Consider the following 21004-nt stretch of genomic DNA (forward strand, 5'->3'; position numbering starts at 1 on the left):
CTCAGGACTGGACGCAAAGAACAGAGGGGTGGCCATTTTGGTGGGGAAACGGGTAGCATTTGAAGCAAAGAACATCGTAGCAGATAGCGGAGGTAGATATGTAATGGTGAGTGGTAGGCTGGAGGGAATGGAGGTCGTGTTGGTTAATGTGTATGCCCCAAATTGGGACGATGCGGGATTCATGAGACGGATGCTGGGGCGTATACCGGACCTGGAGGCAGGAAACTTGATTTTAGGAGGGGACTTTAATACGGTGCTGGACCCGGGGCTAGATAGATCCAGCTCACGGACCGGAAGAAGGCCGGCAGCGGCCAAGGTACTTAAGGGGTTTATGGACCAAATGGGGGGAGTGGATCCATGGTGATTTCTTAGACCTAGGGCTAGGGAGTTTTCCTTCTTCTCCCACGCCCATAAAGTGTACTCCCGGATAGATTTTTTTGTGTTGGGAAGGTCGTTGATCTCTAGGGTGGAAGAAGCTGAGCACTCAGCCATAGCGGTTTCGGATCATGCCCCACATTGGGTGGACCTAGAAGTAGGAGAGGACAGGGAGCAGAGAACACTCTGGCGATTAGATGTGGGACTGATGGCGGATGAGGGAGTGTGTGCAAGAGTGCGGGGGTGTATTGAGAGATACCTGGAGGTCAATGACGACGGCGAGGTCCCTGTGGGAGTGGTCTGGGAAGCATTAAAAGCGGTGGTTAGAGGAGAGCTGATCTCTATTGGGGCCCACAAAAGGAAAACAGAGGCCAAGGAAAGGGAAAGATTACTGGGGGAGATTTTAAGGGTGGACAGGGAATTTGCAGAGACCCCGGAGGAGGAATTGTACAGGGAGAGGAGACGACTCCAGACGGAGTTTGACCTTCTGACCACCAGAAAGGCGGAGGTACTGTGGAGGAAGGCACAGGGGAGGAGGTATGAATATGGGGAAAAGGCTAGTCGCCTGTTGGCGCATCAATTGCGAAAGAGGGCAGCAGCGAGGGAGATAGGAGGAATTAGAGACGAAAGGGGAGACACGGTGCGAAGGGCAGGAAAGATAAATGAGGTGTTCAAGACCTTCTATGAGGAACTGTATAGGTCTCAACCCCCAGAGGGAGAGGAGGGGATGCGGCAGTTCCTGGACCAATTGAGGTTCCCGAAAGTGGAGGAGCAGGAGATGGCAGGCCTGGGGACACCTATTGAGGTGGACGAGGTTATTAAGGGACTGGGAAGCATGCAAGCAGGGAAGGCCCCGGGGCCAGACGGGTTCCCGGTGGAATATTACAGAAAATATGTGGACTTGTTGGCCCCGTTGATGGCGAGGACGTTCAATGAGGACAGTGAAGGGGGGACTCTACCCCCGACGATGTCGGAGGCGACGATATCGCTAATTTTGAAGAGGGACAAAGATCCGTTGCAGTGCGGGTCCTATAGACCTATTTCACTATTGAACGTGGACGCCAAATTGCTGGCAAAGGTACTGGCATCGAGGATAGAGGACTGTGTCCCGGGGGTGGTGCACGAAGACCAGGCAGGGTTCGTAAAAGGGAGACAACTGAATGTTAACGTGCGACGACTATTAGGGGTGATAATGATGCCCCCAGTGGAGGGGGAGGCAGAGATAGTGGCGGCAATGGACGCAGAGAAGGCATTTGATAGGGTGGAGTGGGAGTATTTATGGGAAGTGTTAAGGAGGTTTGGGTTTGGGAACGGGTTTATTAGCTGGGTTAGACTTCTTTATGGGGCTCCAACGGCAAGCGTAGTTACAGGTCGACATAGATCGGAGTATTTCCGATTATATAGGGGAACAAGACAGGGATGCCCGCTGTCTCCATTGTTGTTCGCGTTGGCAATTGAACCTCTGGCCATGGCGTTGAGAGACTCCAGGAAATGGAGAGGGGTGATTAGAGGGGGAGAAGAACACCGAGTCTCGTTATACGCAGATGACCTATTGTTATACGTGTCGGACCCAGCGGGGGGGATGATAGAGGTTATGCGAATTTTGAGGGGGTTTGGGGAATTCTCGGGGTATAGGCTAAACATGGGGAAGAGTGAATTATTTGTGATACATCCAGGGGACCAGAGTAGAGAGATAGAAGGCTTACCGCTAAGGAAAGTGGAAAGAAACTTCCGATACCTGGGGATTCAGATCGCTAGGAGCTGGGGAACCTTGCACAGACTTAATCTGACACGGCTGGTAGAACAAATGGAGGAGGACTTCAAGAGGTGGGACATGCAGCCTCTATCGCTGGCGGGCAGGGTGCAAGCAATTAAGATGATGGTCCTCCCGAGGTTCTTATTTGTATTTCAATGTCTCCCTATACTAATCACCAAGACCTTTTTTAATAAAATAGATAGGAGCATCACGAGCTTCGTGTGGGCAGGGAAAGTTCCGAGAGTAAGGAGGGGGTTCCTTCATCGTAGTAGGGACAGAGGAGGACTGGCACTACCGAACTTGGGTGATTACTATTGGGCCTCCAATGTGGCAATGATACGTAGATGGATGATGGAGGGTGAGGGAGCGGCGTGGAAAAGACTGGAGAGAAAGTCCTGTAAAGGGACGAGTTTAGAGGCGCTGGTGACGGCGCCGCTACCGTTCTCACCTAAAAAGTTTACCACAAACCCGGTGGTGGCGGCAACACTGAATATCTGGGGACAGTGGAGGCGACAGAGAGGGGTGCGGGGAGCCCTGGTGGGGTCCCCTATCAGGAACAACCATAGGTTCGCCCCAGGAAGAATGGATGGAGGATTTCAGAGCTGGTACCAGTTGGGAATTAGGAAGGTGGGAGATTTATTTATAGATGGGACTTTTGCGAGCTTGGGAGCATTGGAGGAAAAGTATAAGTTGCCCCGGGGTAATTTATTGCGATATATGCAGGTGAGGGCGTTTACTAGACAACAGGTGAGGGAATTTCCGTTGCTCCCGACACAGGGGATACAGGACAGGGTGCTTTCAGGGGTGTGGGTCGGAGAGGGCAAGGTGTCAGAGATTTATGGAGAGATGAGGGAAGAGGGGGAGGAGTCGGTGGGCGAACTAAAAGGAAAGTGGGAAGAAGAATTAGGGGAGGAGATAGAGGAGGGTATGTGGGCTGATGCCCTAAGCAGGGTAAATTCCTCTTCCTCATGCGCCAGGCTTAGCCTGATTCAATTTAAGGTGCTACATAGAGCACACATAACGGGGGCAAGATTGAGCAGGTTCTTTGGAGTGGAGGACAAATGTGGGAGGTGTGGCGGGAGCCCGGCAAACCACGCACATATGTTTTGGGCGTGCCCGGCACTGGAAGGGTATTGGAAGGGAGTGGCGGGAGTGATTTCGCAGGTGGTGAAGGCCCGGATCAAACCAGGCTGGGGGTTAGCTCTATTTGGAGTTGCGGAAGAGCCGGGAGTGCAGGAGGCGAAAGAGGCCGATGTCATGGCCTTTGCGTCCCTAGTAGCCCGGCGCAGGATCCTACTCATGTGGAAGGAGGCGAAACCCCCCGGACTGGAGGCCTGGGTAAATGATATGGCGGGGTTCATTAAACTGGAGCAGATAAAGTTTGCCCTGAGAGGATCGGCTCAAGGGTTCACCAGGCGGTGGCAGCCATTTCTCGACTACCTAGGGGAACGTTAGAGGGAAGACAGATGACCAGCAGCAGCAACCCGGGGGGGGGGTTTAGTTTAGTTTAGGTCAATAGACAATGGGGTTTTGTTACCTGTGTATTGTTAAAAAATTCTGTTTTGTTATTGTTTCGTTTGCTTTGTAAGAGGGAAAAATTGGTGTTTGGAAAAAAATTTCAATAAAATATATTTAAAAAAGAACCACGGAATAAAGATGGGGAGACACCGAAATACAAACAGGAATCTCGGGAGGACCGTCATCTTCACCGTCTGCACCCTCCCAGCCAGTGACAAAGGAAGCGCGTCCCATCTCCGAAAATTGTTCTTCATTTGGTCTCCTAGTCGGGCATTAATTTATGCAGCCGGTCCCATTCCCGCGCCACTTGAATGCCTAGGTACCTAAAGCTTCCCCCTACTAATCTAAACGGCAGCTCCCCCAATCGCCTCTCCTGTCCCCTCGCCAGGACCGCAAACATCTCACCTTTCCCCATACTTAGCTCATACCCCGAAAACCGGCCAAATTCCCCTAGAATCCTCAGGATTTCTTCCATCCCCTCAAATGGGTCCGATACATACAGAAGCAGGTCGTCTGCATAGAGCGAGACTCTGTGCTCCACAAACACCCCCCCCCGCCCCCCCCCCCCCCCCCGCCGGACCAGACCCTTCCAGCCCCTTGAGGCTCTCAGAGCAATTGCCAACGGCTCTATAGCTAGCGCGAACAACAGTGGGGAGAGGGGGCATCCCTGTCTCGTTCCCCGGTGCAGTCTAAAATAGTCCGATGTTGTCCTATTCGTCCATACGCTTGCCACAGGAGCCTGATACAGCAGCCTGACCCAGTCAATAAAGCCCCGCCCAATTCCGAACCGTCCCAGTACCTCCCACAGATAATCCCATTCTACCCAATCAAAAGCCTTTTCTGCATCCATTGCGACCACTACCTCCGCCTCCCTACCTTCCGGGGGCATCATGATCACGTTTAACAACCTTCTTACATTGGCCACCAACTGCCTACCCTTAACAAACCCTATCTGGTCCTCCCCAATAACATCCGGAACACAATCCTCAATCCTGGAGGACAAAATATTGGCCAGCAGTTTGGCGTCCATATTCAACAGGGATATCGGCCTGTAGGACCCACACAGCTCCGGGTTCTTGTCCCGCTTCAGAATCAGCGAAATCGTGGCCTGTGACATCGTCGGGGGCAGCAGCCCTCTTTCCCTTGCCTCATTGAACATCCTCATCAACTCCGGCCCCAATATCCCAGAGAACCTTTTATAGAACTCCACTGGGTACCCATCCGGCCCCGGGGCTTTACCCGACTGCATGGCCTTCAGACCCTCCAATATCTCTTCCAACCTGATCGGGGCCCCCAGCCCTTCTACCAGCTCCCCGTCCACCTTTGGGAAATTCAGCCCCCACCAAGAAGTGCCTCATCCCCTCCGGCCCCGTTGGGGGTTCCGACCTATACAGCCTACTGTAGAAATCCCTAAACGCCTTATTCCCCCCTGCTGAATTTCCAACCCGGTTCCCATCTCCATCATTTACTTTCCCTATCTCCCTGGCTGCCTCCCTCTTTCTAAGCTGCTGTGCAAGCATTCTGCTGGCCTTCTCTCCATGCTCATAGATCGCCCCCCTCGCCTTTCTCAGCTACTCCACCGCCCTCCCTGTTCTTAACAAGCCAAACTCCGCCTGTAGCCTCCGCCGTTCCCTTAAAAGCCCTGCCTCTGGGGTCTCCGCATACCTCCTATCGATCTGTAGTATCTCCTTTACCAGTCGGTCCGTCTCTGCCCTGTCCACCTTCTCCCTATGGGCCCGTATCGAGATCAGCTCCCCTCTGACCACCGCCTTCAGTGCTTCCCAGACCACCGCTGCTGAAATTCCCCCCGTGTCGTTGACCTGCAGGTAGTTCTGGATACATTTCCTCAGCCGCTCGCACACGCCTTCGTCAGCCAAAAGTCCCACATCCAACCTCCAGTGCGGGCGCTGGTTACTGTCTTTACTAACCTGCAGGTCAACCCAGTGCGGAGCATGGTCTGAGATTGTGATCGCCGAGTACACAGTGTCCACCACCCCTGCCAGTAAGGCCATGCTCGAAATGAAGAAATCGTTCCGGGAGTACACTTTATGCACGTGTGAGTAGATGGAGAACTCCTTCACTCTCGGCTGCCCAAATCTCCATGGATCCACCCCCCTCCATCTGCTCCATGAACTCTTTTAGTTCCTTTGCCGTTGCTGGCACCCTGCCCATTTTGGAGGTTGACCGGTCCAAGCCAGGGTCAATAACTGTGTTGAAGTCCCCTCCCATGACCAACCTGTGCGAGTCCAGGTCCAGTATCTTCCCCAGCATCCTCTTTATAAACTCCACATCATCCCAATTTGGCACATACACATTTACTAATGCCACCTGCACCCCCTCGATTCCCACTGACCACTGTCTTTGAATCCAGTCCCGAGTGAAAGACCTGACTGACCAAGCCTTTCCTCAATCTAATCTGGGCAAGTACTCTAAGGTGCGTCTCCTGAACATTACCACGTCCGCCTTCAGTCCCCTAAGATGCGTGAACACACGTGCCCTCTTGACCGGCCCATTTACTCCTCAAACTTTCTAGGTGATCAGCATGGTTGGGGGACTCATTTGCCCCCCCCCCCCCCCCCCCTCCGCCGATCAGCCAACCCCTTTTCTGGGCCTGCCTCCAGCCCATGCTCCGCGTCTCCACCGGGCCGCCCCCAGGCTGCCTCTGCCCCCAACCTCCTCTCTGTCCCTTGGCCCAAGTCCCTCCCTCGTCAGTAGAACATTTCCCCCTCCTCCCCCCCCCCCCTAGTAACACACTCAGTAACCCAACCCCTTTGATAAACCGAACATATGCACATCCCCCACTGCGCTTCCATGAGCTAGCCCGCCCAGCTAGCTTGGTGGCCCCCATCCCTGGTGCCGGATAGTCTCCCACCTATTGTTCCCTCCCCACCCACTCATGCAAACATACTCTTTGTTTAAAAAAAATAATTTTTATTAAAGGGTTTTCATAAAATATCAATAACAAAATGAAAAAGAAACCCAACAGGGTTAAGTACAAAACACAGTCCATACCCCCCTCCCCCCCCCCCCCCCTGTACATAAATAATAAATTAGCATTAACACCCCAACTTAATACAACACGTATATACAACCCCTCAGACCCTCCAGTATAAATAACAGAAACAAAAAAGTAAAATGACCCCCCCCCCCCCCCCCCCCCCGAGTTGCTGCTGCCATTGACCAATGTCTACCGCTCAGTCAGGAAGTCTAAGAACGGTTGCCACCGCCTAAAGAACCCTTGTACCGACCTTCTCAAGGCGAATTTCACCCTCTCCAATTTAATAAACCCCACCATATTGTTGATCCAGGATTCCACGCTTGGGGGCCTTGCATCCTTCCACTGAAGAAGAATCCTTCGCCGGGCTACCAGGGGCGCAAAGGCCAGAATTCCGGCGCAGCAAAGTTCAAAAGTTCTCAGTCCACCACCAGTCCTTTCCTTTTCGCGAAGTCCAGCGCGCCCTCAGGCGACTCGAAATAAAAGTGCTGTTCCTCGTACGTGACCCAGAGACGGGCCGGATACAACAGTCCGAACTTCACCTTTTTCTTAAAAAGGATCGACCAAATCTGGTTGAAGCCTGCTCGTCTCCTGGCCACCTCCGCTCTCAGGTCTTGGTAGACCCGCAGGACACTATTGCCCCACTTACAGCTCCGTGTCTGCTTGGCCCACTGTAGAATGCGCTCATTATGAAATGAAATGAAAATGAAAATCGCTTATTGTCACGAGTAGGCTTCAATGAAGTTCCTGTGAAAAGCCCCTTGTCGCCACATTCCGGCGCCTGTTCGGGGAGGCTGATACGGGAATTGAACCGTGCTGCTGGCCTGCCTTGGTCTGCTTCCAAAGCCAGCGATTTAGCCCAGTGTGCTAAACCAGCCCCTTATCCAAGTACCTGTGGAATCTCACCACCATTGCCCTCGGGGGGGGGGGTCTCCCATTCGCGGCATCCTCACGAGTGATCTGTGAGCCCTGTCCACCTCCCAAGGACCGGGAGAATGCCCCATCCCCCAGCAGCTTCTCAAACATATCTGCGATGTACGCCCAGCAACCGCTCCTTCGGACCCCTCCGGGAGCCCAGCGATTCTCAAGTTCTGCCGACGGGACCTATTCTCTAGGTCCTCCACCTTCTCCAGGAACTTCTTCTGCTGGTCTCTCAGCATCCCCACCTCCAACTCCACCGCAGTTTGATGTTCCTCCTGCTCAGCCAGCGCCTTCTCTACTTTCTGGATCGCCCGATCTTGGGCGTCCAATCTAAGCTCCAGCCGCTCAATTGACTCTTTTATCGGGTCCAAGCAGTCCCGTTTCTGCTTAGCAAAGTCTTCCTGAATAACTTGCATCAGCTGCTCCGTTGACCGCTGGGTCGACAAACCAGAGGTCCGTTCCTCCGCCATGCTGTCTCCCGCTGCAGCTTCAGCCCAAGCCTTCTCTGTCTTTCTGTTTCTGCCTTTACGAACACTTCTAGTCGTTCTCTCCATGCACCGATGTGAGAATTCAATACACAATTGCCTCGGTCTTCAGTTTTACAGTTCACGTCCGGTAGAAAATCGGGGGAAAAGGTCCAAAAGTCCGACCAGAGCGGGAGCCGCCAAATGTGCGACTTACTCCTTCATAGCCGCCACCGGAAGTCTCCCTTCATAGCCGCCACCGGAAGTCTCCCTTCATAGCTACCACCGGAAGTCTCCCCAGTCCTAAAAGGTTTACCACAAATTATGACCCCTAGTTCAGGAATCTCCCCCCCCCCCCCCCCCCCCCCAAATCGGGAACATTCTTTCTGAATCTATCCTGTCTAATCCTGTTAGACATTGATAAGTTTCAATGAGATTCCCTCTCACTCTCTGAAATGCCAATGAATATAATCCTACCAACTTAGTCTCTCCTTATATGACAGTCCCACCATCCCAGGAATCTGCCTGATAAACCTCAACTGCAAGAAAATCCTTCCTCAGATAAGGACACCAAAATTGCACACAATACTCCAGGTGTGTGTAGTATTATCATAACTATCAGCAATGTAGTACCATGAATAGCCACTAGAGGAAGCTGCAGATACTACTATATACAGCAATAATGCTAGACTTTAGGGGGGGATTGTATGCAGGAGATAGCTAGTGAAGGCCATAAGAGCAGTTAATGTGAGAAGGTTAGATTAAAGTTATATCTATGACTGAGATTAGCAGTAGATGAGTGTAGTTAGATGTTATTGATCAATTCTGTATTCTAAAGGACTAAAGGTCGAAACCCAGTTCAGTAGTGTAAATAAAATCAGAGCTTTATTTAAGTAAAAGCTATACTGTGGTCTTTGTGGAATACTATGCCAACCATCCTGAATAAGCAACACAAAGAACACCACAGAGTGACCTCACCCTATAGAATTGCTGTAAAATAACCCTATTCCTATATTCAAATCCTCTCGCAATGAAGGCCATCATACCATTTGCCGTCTTTACTTCCTGCTGTACCTGCGCGCTTACTTTCAGCGAATGATGCATGAGGATACCACGTTCTTGCTGAGTATTTACCTCTCTCAATTCACACCCATTCAAATAATAATAACTTGCTCACTCCTGAAATTCTCTCTCTATTGTACTGGGACTAATTTGACTCATCCCATCTATATATAGATTAAAGTCACCTATAATCACAGATGTTCCTTTATCACATGCATCTCTGATTTCCTGTCTAATATTCCCAATATTACCACTGCACTTTGGTGATCTAATTATCACTCCTACGAGTGTTTTTTGCCCCTTGATGGTTCTTAACTTGACCCAGTCAAATTCCACATTGACTGTGTTAATATCTTTCCTCAATATTGTATTAATATCTTCTTATTTTTTTTAAATAATATTTTATTGAAAATTTTTGGTCAACCAACACAGTACATTGTGCATCCTTTACACAACATTGTAACAATACAGATAATAATGACCTTTTTAAATTTAAACAAAAACAACAACAAATAAATAAATATTAAATAACAAAAAAATAAAAACTAGCCCTAATTAGCAACTGCCTTGTCTCAGGCCACCCCCCCCCCCCCCCCCCCCCCAAAGTCCTGGGCCGCTGCTGCTGCCTTCTTTGTTCTCCCCTATCTATCTTTCCGCAAGATATTCGACGAACGGTTGCCACCGCCTAGTAAACCCTTGAGCCGACCCCCTGAGGACGAACTTAATCCGCTCTAACTTTATGAACCCCGCCATATCATTTATCCAGGTCTCCACCCCCGGGGGCTTGGCTTCTTTCCACATTAGCAATATTCTGCGCCGGGCTACTAGGGACGCAAAGGCCAAAACATCGGCCTCTTTCGCCTCCTGCACTCCCGGCTCTTGTGCAACCCCAAATATAGCCAACCCCCAGCTTGGTTCGACCCGGACTCCTACTACTTTCGAAAGCACCTTTGTCACCCCCATCCAAAACCCCTGTAGTGCCGGGCATGACCAAAACATATGGGTATGATTCGCTGGGCTTCTCGAGCACCTCGCACACCTATCCTCCACCCCAAAAAATTTACTGAGCCGTGTTCCAGTCATATGTGCCCTGTGTAATACCTTAAACTGAATCAGGCTTAGCCTGGCGCACGAGGACGACGAGTTTACCCTGTTTAGGGCATCTGCCCACATCCCCTCCTCAATCTCCTCCCCTAGCTCTTCTTCCCATTTCCCTTTTAGTTCGTCCATCATAGTCTCCCCTTCGTCTCTCATTTCCCTATATATATCCGACACCTTACCGTCCCCCACCCATTTCTTTGAGATGACTCTGTCCTGCACCTCTTGTGTCGGGAGCTGCGGGAATTCCCTCACCTGTTGCCTCGCAAAAGCCCTCAATTGCATGTACCTGAATGCATTCCCTTGGGGCAACCCATATTTCTCGGTCAGCGCTCCCAGACTCGCAAACTTCCCATCCACAAATAGATCTTTCAATTGCGTTATACCTGCTCTTTGCCACATTCCATATCCCCCATCCATTCCCCCCGGGGCAAACCTATGGTTGTTTCTTATCGGGGACCCCCCCAGTGCTCCGGTCTTTCCCCGATGTCGTCTCCACTGTCCCCAAATCTTCAGTGTAACTACCACCACCGGACTCGTGGTATAGTTCCTTGGTGAGAACGGCAATGGGGCTGTCACCATAGCCTGCAGGCTGGTCCCCCTACAGGACGCCCTCTCTAATCTCTTCCACGCCGCTCCTTCCTCCTCTCCCATCCACTTACTCACCATTGAAATATTAGCGGCCCAATAATACTCACTTAGGCTCGGTAGTGCCAGCCCCCCCTATCCCTACTACGCTGTAAGAATCCCTTCCTCACTCTCGGAGTCTTCCCGGCCCAAACAAAACCCATGATACTCTTTTCTATCCTTTTGAAAAAAGCCTTCGTGATCACCACCGGGAGACACTGAAACACAAAGAGGAATCTCGGGAGGACCACCATCTTAACCGCCTGCACCCTCCCTGCCATTGACAATGCTACCATATCCCATCTCTTGAAATCTTCCTCCATCTGTTCCACCAACCGCGTCAAATTTAGCCTGTGCAATGTGCCCCAATTCTTAGCTATCTGGATCCCCAGGTAACGAAAGTCTCTTGTTACCTTCCTCAACGGTAGGTCTTCTATTTCTCTACTCTGCTCCCCTGGATGCACCACAAACAGCTCACTCTTCCCCATGTTCAATTTATACCCTGAAAAATCCCCAAACTCCCCAAGTATCCGCATTATTTCTGGCATCCCCTCCGCTGGATCCGCCACATATAGTAGCAGATCATCCGCATATAAAGATACCCGGTGTTCTTCTCCTCCCCTAAGTATTCCCCTCCATCCCTTGGAACCTCTCAGCGCTATCGCCAGGGGCTCAATCGCCAGTGCAAACAGTAATGGGGACAGAGGACATCCCTGCCTTGTCCCTCTATGGAGCCGAAAATATGCCGATCCCCGTCCATTCGTGACCACACTCGCCACTGGGGCCCTATACAACAGCTGCACCCATCTAACATACCCCTCTCCGAACCCAAATCTCCTCAACACCTCCCACAGATAATCCCACTCCACTCTATCAAATGCTTTCTCGGCATCCATCGCCACTACTATCTCCGTTTTACCCTCTGGTGGGGCCATCATCATTACCCCTAACAACCTCCGTATGTTCGTGTTCAGCTGTCTCCCCTTCACAAACCCAGTTTGGTCCTCATGAACCACCCCCGGGACACATTCCTCTATTCTCATTGCCATTACCTTGGCCAAGACCTTGGCATCTACATTGAGGAGGGAGATTGGTCTGTAGGACCCGCATTGTAGCGGATCATTTTCCTTCTTTAAAAGAAGCGATATCGTTGCTTCTGACATAGTCGGGGGCAGTTGTCCCCTTTCCTTTGCCTCGTTAAAGGTCCTCGTCAGTAGCGGGGCAAGCAAGTCCAAATATTTTCTGTAAAATTCAACTGGGAATCCGTCCGGTCCCGGGGCCTTTCCCGTCTGCATGTTCCTAATTCCTTTCACCACTTCTTCTACCGTGATCTGTGCTCCCAATCCCATCCTTTCCTGCTCTTCCACCTTGGGAATTTCCAGCCGATCCAAAAACTCCATCATTCTCTCCCTCCCATCCGGGGTTGAGCTTCATACAATTTTTTATAAAATGTCTTAAACACTCCATTCACTCTCTCCGCTCCCCGCTCCGTCTCTCCATCTTCGTCTCTCACCCCCCCTATTTCCCTCGCTGCTCCCCTTTTCCTCAATTGGTGTGCCAGCAATCTGCTCGCCTTCTCTCCATATTCATACTGTACACCCTGCGCCTTCCTCCATTGTGCCTCTGCAGTGCCTGTGGTCAGCAAGTCAAATTCCACATGCAGCCTTTGCCTTTCCCTATACAGTCCCTCCTCCGGTGCTTCCGCATACTGTCTGTCCACCCTCAAAAGTTCTTGCAACAACCGCTCCCGTTCCTTACTCTCCTGCTTCCCTTTATGTGTCCTTATTGATATCAGCTCCCCCCTAACCACCGCCTTCAACGCCTCCCAGACCACTCCCACCTGAACCTCCCCATTGTCATTGAGTTCCAAGTACTTTTCAATGCATCCCCTCACCCTTAAGCACACACCCTCATCCGCCATTAGTCCCATGTCCATTCTCCAGGGTGGACGCCCTCTTGTTTCCTCCCCTATCTCCAAGTCTACCCAGTGTGGGGCATGATCCGAAATGGCTATAGCCGTATATTCCGTTCCCCTCACCCTCGGGATCAATGCCCTACCCAACACAAAAAAGTCTATGCGTGAATAGACTTTATGGATATAGGAGAAAAACGAGAACTCCTTACTCCTAGGTCTACTGAATCTCCACGGGTCCACCCCTCCCATCTGCTCCATAAAATCCTTAAGCACCTTGGCTGCTGCCGGCCTCCTACCAGTCCTGGACTTCGACCTATCCAGCCTTGGTTCCAACACCGTGTTAAAGTCTCCCCCCATTATCAGCTTTCCGGTCTCTAGGTCTGGGATGCGTCCTAGCATTCGCCTCATAAAATTGGCATCGTCCCAATTCGGGGCATACACGTTTACCAACACCACTATCTCTCCCTGTAATTTGCCACTCACCATCACGTATCTGCCCCCGTTATCCGCCACTATAGTCTTTGCCTCGAACATTACCCGCTTCCCCACTAATATAGCCACCCCCCTGTTTTTCGCATCCAGCCCCGAATGGAACACCTGCCCTACCCATCCTTTGCGCAACCTAACCTGATCTATCAGTTTCAGGTGCGTTTCCTGTAACATGGCCACATCTGCTTTAAGTTTCTTAAGGTGTGCGAGTACTCGTGCCCTCTTTATCGGCCCGTTAAGCCCCCTCACGTTCCACGTGATCAGCCGAGTTGGGGGGCTTCCCACCCCCCCCCCCCCCCCCCCTTGCCGGTTAGCCATCATCTTTTTCCAGCTTCTCGCCCAGTTCCCACGCAGCTGTATTTCTCCCAGACGGTGCCCCCCCCCGCCCATCCTTTCCCGTACCCACTCCCCCCTTTCCCCAGCAGCAGCAACCCAGTAATTCCCCCCTCCCCCCCCCCCCCCGCTAGACCCCCCGCTAGCGTAATTGCTCCCCCCATGTTGCTCCCAGAAGTCAGCAAACTCTGGCTGACCTCGGCTTCCCCCCGTGATCACGGCTCGCCCCGTGCGGCGCCCCCTCCTTCCTGCTGCTCTATTCCCGCCATGATTATCATAGCGCGGGAACCAAGCCCGCGCCTCTCCCTCGGCCCCGCCTCCCATGGCCAACGCTCCATCTCCTCTCCCTCCCCACATCCCCCCATCACCACCTGTGGGAGAAAGAAAAGTTACCATACCGCAGGATTAATCATACAATCCCTCTTCGCCCCCCCCCCCCCCCCACTCGTCCCACCACTTTGTCCAAACGTTCATTTTCGTAGTCCAATCATTCCAATTTTTCTTCTACAATAAAAGTCCACGCTTCATCCGCCGTCTCAAAGTAGTGGTGCCTCCCTTGATATGTGACCCACAGTCTTGCCGGTTGCAGCATTCCAAACTTTATCTTTTTTTTGTGAAGTACCGCTTTGGCCCGATTAAAGCTCGCCCTCCTTCTCGCCACCTCCGCACTCCAATCTTGATAGACGCGGATCACCGCGTTCTCCCATTTACTACACCGAGTTTTCTTCGCCCATCTAAGGACCATTTCTCTATCCTTAAAACGGAGAAATCTCACCACTATGGCTCTGGGAGCTTCTCCTGCTCTCGATCCTCGCACCATAACTCGGTATGCTCCCTCCACCTCCAACGGACCCGTCGGGGCCTCCACTCCCATTAACGAGTGCAGCATCGTGCTCACATATGCCCCGACGTCCGCCCCCTCCACACCTTCAGGAAGGCCAAGAATCCTCAAGTTGTTCCTCCTTGCGTTATTTTCCAGTGCCTCCAACCTCTCCACAGATCGTTTCTGGTGTGCCTCCTGTATCTCCGACTTCACCACCAGGCCCTGTATATCGTTTTCATTCTCTGCTGCTCTCGCCTTCACGACCCGAAGCTCCTGCTCCTGGGTCTTTTGTTCCTCTTTCAGCCCTTCAATCGCCTGTAATATCGGGGCCAACAACTCTTTCTTCATTTCCTTTTTTATCTCCTCCACGCAGCGTTTCAAAAACTCTTGTTGTTCAGGGCCCCATATGAAACTGCCACCTTCCGACGCCATCTTGGTTTCTGCTTGCCTTCCTTGCCGTTGTTCCAAAGGATCCGCTGCAATCCGGCCACTTTCCTCTCCTTTTTCCATCCGTGTCCAGGGGGAACACCCTTCTGGTTTACCGCACGGTGTTTTCAGCCGTTAAAATTGCCGTTGGGGCTCCTATCAAGAGCCCAAAAGTCCGTTTCACAGGGAGCTGCCGAAACGTGCGACTCAGCTCGTCATCGCCGCACCCGGAAGTCCTATTAATATCTTCTTTAATCAACAATGCAACTCCACCACCTTTTCCTTTCTATCTGTCCTTCCTAAACACTGAATAGCCCTCAATGTTTGGTTGTCACCTTGGAGCCATGTCGCTGTAATCCCACCTATATCATGTCCCTTAACATCCTTCTGCGCAACTAATTCATTCATTTTATTTTGTATGCTCCGCGCGTTCAGGTGCCAAACCTTAAGGTTAGTCCTTTTAACATTCCTTGTCCCATCCCTACTATTTTTTTACAGCATCATTATCTGATACAGGCCCTTGATTTCTCTGCCTATCACTTTTCTTGTTCTCCTTGCTGTCTTTTTATCTTTTTCTTGATTTCCCCTGCTCCAAATCCTTACATAGGCTCCCATCCCCCTGCCATATTAGTTTAAACCTCCGCAATCTCTCCAGCAAGTACCTCCTGAAGAACATCAGTTCCGGTCCTGTCCAGGGTGTAACCCGTCCAATTTGTACAGGTCCCACCTCCCGCAGAACCCATCCCAATGCCCCAGGGATCAGAAGCCCTCTTCCTCACACCATGTCCTCAGCCACATATCATCAGATATATACTGCTAATTCTACTCTGACTAGCACGTTGCACTGGTAGTAATCTTGAGATCATTACCTTTGAGATCCGACATCTGAACTTTCTTCCTAACTCCCTATATTCTGATTTTAGGACCTCATCCATTTTTTTACCTATGCCTTTGGTACTGATGTGTATCACAACCCCTCCTGTAACCGCTCCGAGATATCTTTGACCCCAGCACCAGGGACTCAAAATACCGTCCTCAAGTTTCATTTGCAGAAACGCCTATCTATTCCCCTTACAATTGAATCCCTTATAACTATTGCATTTGCACACTTAATACTCCTCCCATCTGCAGCAGAACCAACTGTGGTGCAACAAAACTGGCTGTTGCTGTTTTCCCCTGAGAGGTCATTCTCCTCAATAACATCCAAGGCGGTATGTCTGTTTTGCAGAGCAAAGGCCACAGGAAGTTCCTGCATTGCCTACCTAGCTCTCTTACTCTGCCTGGTGGTCACCCAGTCCATGCCTGCCTGTGGAGTCTAAGCCTGCGATGTGACCACCTCTCTACACATGCTATCCCTGACACTCTCGCGGATGCTCCAATGTCCCCAGCCACTGCTCCAGCTCCAAATCCCAGGCTTCCAGGAGCTGTAGCTGGAGACACTTCCTGCACACATTCTGGTCCCAGGCACTGGAAATGTTCCCAACTTCCCACATAGAGCAAGAGGAGCAAACCAAGACTTTGAGCTCTCCTGCCATGACTTACCCTCTTAAATTAAAGCTTTGGAAGATGTTTGATATTAGATTATATCCATTTCTTTATGCCTTTCTTTCCTGGTCCTCGTTATTACCAATTATAGTCCTTACAGATTATAAACCACAAAACGTATTTTCAAACTATAAGTGATAAAAGTTGTAAACACTTATCCACCTTACCCAGTACTTGCCAGTTAGCTCTCTCCCTTGCAGCTTCAGCAGGACAAGACCACTCTGCAGATTTAAAAGTTAGAAAGCAAGGGGAAAAAAAGCAAGGAGCAGAAGGAGCATGAAAAGCAAAATTAAGGAGTCGATCATTACAGAGGCCGAGAGGGAAAAATGTGGAGACTTGAGGACAGTTGGCAACAAGGATTTTGAAGTTACACTGTGACAGGTGGAACAAGGTGGGGTGCTCAAATAAAAATAATGTGGTGCACTAAGTTCATAGGTATCTTCACTACCTGAAAATCTAATTTTATATTTCCAGAATATCAAATTTCTCCATTCAGATGAAAATTCACATTTTAAAAATAGTTTTCAAGGGGTTTGATATTTCAACTTCTACCTGAGCGAAATAAACAGTTGGGGCATACACATGGGATTATGTAGTAACAGTGCCAAAGTAGTAAATTGCAAAGACAAAAAGGTGGATTTGATGATAATGGCTACGCCACCAGAATGGCATTTTGTGTCAGGTTGGAAAGCACTTGGGACTTCCAGTAGTTGTGAAAGGTGCTGTTTAAATGCTGGTCCTTTGATCTTCTTTCTTTCCTGATTTGCTGTGTTATGTCTGTAAGACATGAAAGTGATCGGTCAGGAAATAGAGGTAGTTTAAAGTAATTTATATTTGTTTTTGTGGGTATTAGAAATAAGGTCTAGCTTTAAGTATAAAAATTGGCAAGTCATGTTGCAGCTGTATAGAACCTTAGTTGGGCCACACTTGGAGTATAGTGTTCAATTCCGGTCGCCACACTACCAGAAGGATGTGGAGGCTTTAGAGACGGTGCAGAAGAGATTTACCAGGATGTTGCCTGGTATGGAGGGCATTCGCTATGAGGAGCAGTTGAATCAACTCGTTTTGTTCTCACTGGAACGACAGAGGTTGAGGGGAGACCTGATAGAGGTCTACAAAATTATGAGGGGCATAGACAGAGTGGATAGTCAGAGGCTTTTTCCCAGGATAGAGGGGTCAATTACTAGGGGGCATAGGTTTAAGGTGCGAGGGGCAAGGTTTAGACGAGATGTACGAGGCAAGTTTTTTACACTAAGGTTAGTGGGTACCTGGAACTCGCTGCCGGAGGAGGTGGTGGAAGCAGGAACGATAGTGACATTTAAGGGGCATCTTGACAAATACATGAATAGGATGGGAATAGAAGGATATGGACCCAGGAAGTGTAGAAGATTTTAGTTTAGACAGGCAGCATGGTCGGCACAGGCTTGGAGGGCCGAACGGCCTGTTCCTGTGCTGTACTTTTCTTTGTTCTTTGTTCTAAAGTCAGCTTAATTTTGCGTTTCTGTATTTCAACGGGTAAGAACTTCAATATAACCTCTTCAAAAAGGTGCCTGCATTGTAATGAGGGTTTTACAATATTAAAGCAAACAGGATCTAGAGAAAAACTAGGCTGCTGTTTAGCAACCACACTGAGACACCATGCGCTTTTGAGTTAGTTGTAAGCTAGTGTCAGGAGCATCTATACCCAGGGCAGGGAACCTGTGTATTTCCGAAAAGAAACTACCAGAAACGAGGTGGTGTGGACAAAAGAATGTCCCTGGAAGACAATTAAGTCCAGGAACAAGAACAGGAACCTGAAGAAAATACTGTTCAGGTAAATTAAAGTAAAGAGCAAAGAAAGGATTTGAATGAAAGAGACAGCTGCAGGAATGAGAGTTAAAGTCAGCTTGCAGAAAGCCAGATATCGGAGCTGATCAAAAGGTTGGTGACACCTTAATCCAGCCCATGAAGCAGTGGTGTTCTTTTGGCGTGTCTGGGTTTCTGAGAGATTGTGTGGACGCTTGAATGCATGTGGCAATCCAGGGCAGAGAAATATCAAAAGAAGAGATTGAAACCCCGGAGGTGGATCCTTGGTGAAGGCATCAAAGAAAAAGCATTTTTTGGGTCCAAGATTCCATGGCATGTTCTTTAAGAGCAGAATTTGGAAACCTGTGTGTGGAAAATAGAGTTTCTGCGAGACCGTTTGGCATTTGGTTTCTAAATTGCACCTTTTGTTTTACATGGACTGTGTACTTACTGTGATCATTATAGTACAAGATAGATTTTGTAACTGGTGTGTTATCTGTACAAATCTGTAAAGGTATAGTTGGGGTGAAGAAGTAGTATAGGCTAATCTTTTCTTATTTAGTAAATATTTTACTCTTTCATTAAAATTTAATCAGCAGTCCTGTGACTCTGTTCATCCACATGTCTAAATAAAGAACAAAGAAAAGTACCGCACAGGAACAGGCCCTTCGGCCCTCCGAGCCTGTGCCGACCATGCTGCCCGTCTAAACTAAAATCTTCTACACTTCCTGGGTCCGTATCCCTCTATTCCCATCCTATTCATATATTTGTCAATATGCCCCTTAAACGTCACTATCATCCCTGCTTCCACCACCTCCTCCGGTAGCGAGTTCCAGGCACCCACTACCCTCTATGTAAAAAACGTGCCTCGTACATCTCCTCTAAACCTTGCCCCTCGCACCTTAAACCTATGCCCCCTAGTAATTGACCCCTCCACCCTGGGAAAAAGCCTCTTGACTATCCACTCTGTCTATGCCCCTCATAATTTTGTAGACCTTTATCAGGTCGTTCCAGTGAGAACAACCCGAGTTTATTCAACCGCTCTTCATAGTGAATGCCCTCCATACCAGGCAACATCCTGGTAAATCTCTTCTGCACCTTCTCTAAAGCCTCCACGTCCTTCTGGTAGTGTGGCGGCCAGAATTGAACACTATACTCCAAGTGTGGCCTAACTAAGGTTCTATACAGCTGCAACATGACTTGCCAATTCTTATACTCAATGCCCCGGCCAATGAAGGCAAGCATGCGTATGCCTTCTTGACTACCTTCTCCACCTGTGTTGCTCCTTTCAGTGACTTGTGGACCTGTACACCTAGATCTCTCAAAACAAAAAGTAAAAATGTTAGGATCCATCATCCCAGGTTCCATCTAGGGATCTGACTTGTCCAGTTGTAACATCAGTTGAGATCGAAACAGAACATGAATTGTTTTAATCTACTCATTTCAAAACACTGCGGCACCAAAAATATGGCTGCTGCAGGTCACATAATTTGCAAGTTGGCTGCAGTTCTGGAATCTTCTAACAGTAATTACAGTCAAGGTGCAACTCTCATCCTTGTGGAATCTCACACCTATCATTGTGTGTGTCCATTACAGGCAACAAAACGAGTGAGCAGCAGACAGTCCGCCTCCCCAGCCTAGACTTATAATGAAGAGAGAGCCATGGAAACTGGTCATACCTGCAGAGGCTCTAATAGCAAACATCTATCAGCCAAGGTGAACAATGGATTTTGACCCAAGATGTAGAAACTGATTGTTTATATGAAACTGAGGGGTGGCATGGGGGCTCAGTGGTGAGGACCCGGGTTCCATCCTGGTCCTGGGTCACTGTCAGTGTGGAGTTTGCACATTTTCCCCTGTTTGCGTGGGTCTCACCCCCACAACCCAAAAATATGTAGCCCAGGTGAATTGGCCACGCTAAATTGCCCCTTAATTGGAAAAAAAAATTGGGTACTCTAAATTTATATATTAAAAAAGTTTATACGAAACTGACTCATCAATAGGCAACGCCACATGACCTCTGCTCCTGTGGCCTTTAGAAAGTTTTAATGTTACACTCCTAGACTCCCACTCTGCTGTTAGCATCCAACCTGTTAGCAGTAAAGCTAGACTGCAGGCTGATAAATAAGACCTGCCTCAAAGCTAAATATCCTTGAAGCCTGGTTCTGTGAAAGATTCCTGCCATTGCCTGTAGTATAGACCAAGTGTCTGTACACCAACCTCAGCCTGCTGCATATTCACTGACTTTAAAGGAATTATGCAACTCCTGCTTTCAGATAGTTGAACCCATTTGATCCTTAACTCCTACGTGAATGAACCCTCGCAGGACCGTGACATCACGTGAATGACTATCCATATCTATGTTTTTTTAAAATAAATTTAGTGTACCCAATTATTTTTTCCAATTAAGGGGCAATTTAGCGTGGCCAATCCACCTACTCTGCACATTTTTGGGTTGTGGGGGCGAAACCCACGGCGACACGGGGAGAATGTGCAAACTCCACACGGACAGTGACCCAGAGCCGGGATCGAACCTGGGACCTCAGCGCCGTGAGGCAGCTGTGCTAACCACTAAGCCAACGTGCTGCCCTTATGGTTTATTTTTTTAAAGTTATTCTAAGTTGTAAAACTCTTTTCTTTCCCATTTCCTCCTTGAGCACTTGTGTGTCTATGTGGTTGTGACAATCATCCGCCAGGTTTGAATGCATGAATAAACAATACTTCTGATTTAATCCTAAAGAGAGGTTGCGGAGAGTCACTTTAAACATTGATGTCACAAGCAGAGGGTTAGGGAAATACACTCACAATCCATTTCAAAAAAGTACAACACCTCTGCTTATGGGCAGACAGTGAGAAAAATTTAATAAGTTCA

At 49.4% G+C, this 21004-nt stretch overlaps 1 protein-coding gene across 2 annotated transcripts in view; it reads right to left on the reverse strand.

Annotated features, from left to right (window-relative positions):
• The window catches only part of krtcap3 (keratinocyte associated protein 3), a 92907-nt gene that overhangs the window by 30077 nt on the left and 41826 nt on the right, over positions 1-21004 (reverse strand). The window contains exon 4 of one of the 2 annotated variants that reach the window (XM_072513376.1): positions 16515-16568. The exons of the other annotated variant lie outside the window; for it this stretch is intronic. Within the exon in view, the coding sequence (XP_072369477.1) occupies positions 16515-16568 (54 nt within the window). The remainder of the gene's footprint in view (positions 1-16514; positions 16569-21004) is intronic. 2 annotated transcript variants of the gene reach the window in all.

Source organism: Scyliorhinus torazame, chromosome 1 (assembly GCF_047496885.1).
Source record: "Scyliorhinus torazame isolate Kashiwa2021f chromosome 1, sScyTor2.1, whole genome shotgun sequence".
Lineage (NCBI taxonomy): Eukaryota > Metazoa > Chordata > Chondrichthyes > Carcharhiniformes > Scyliorhinidae > Scyliorhinus > Scyliorhinus torazame.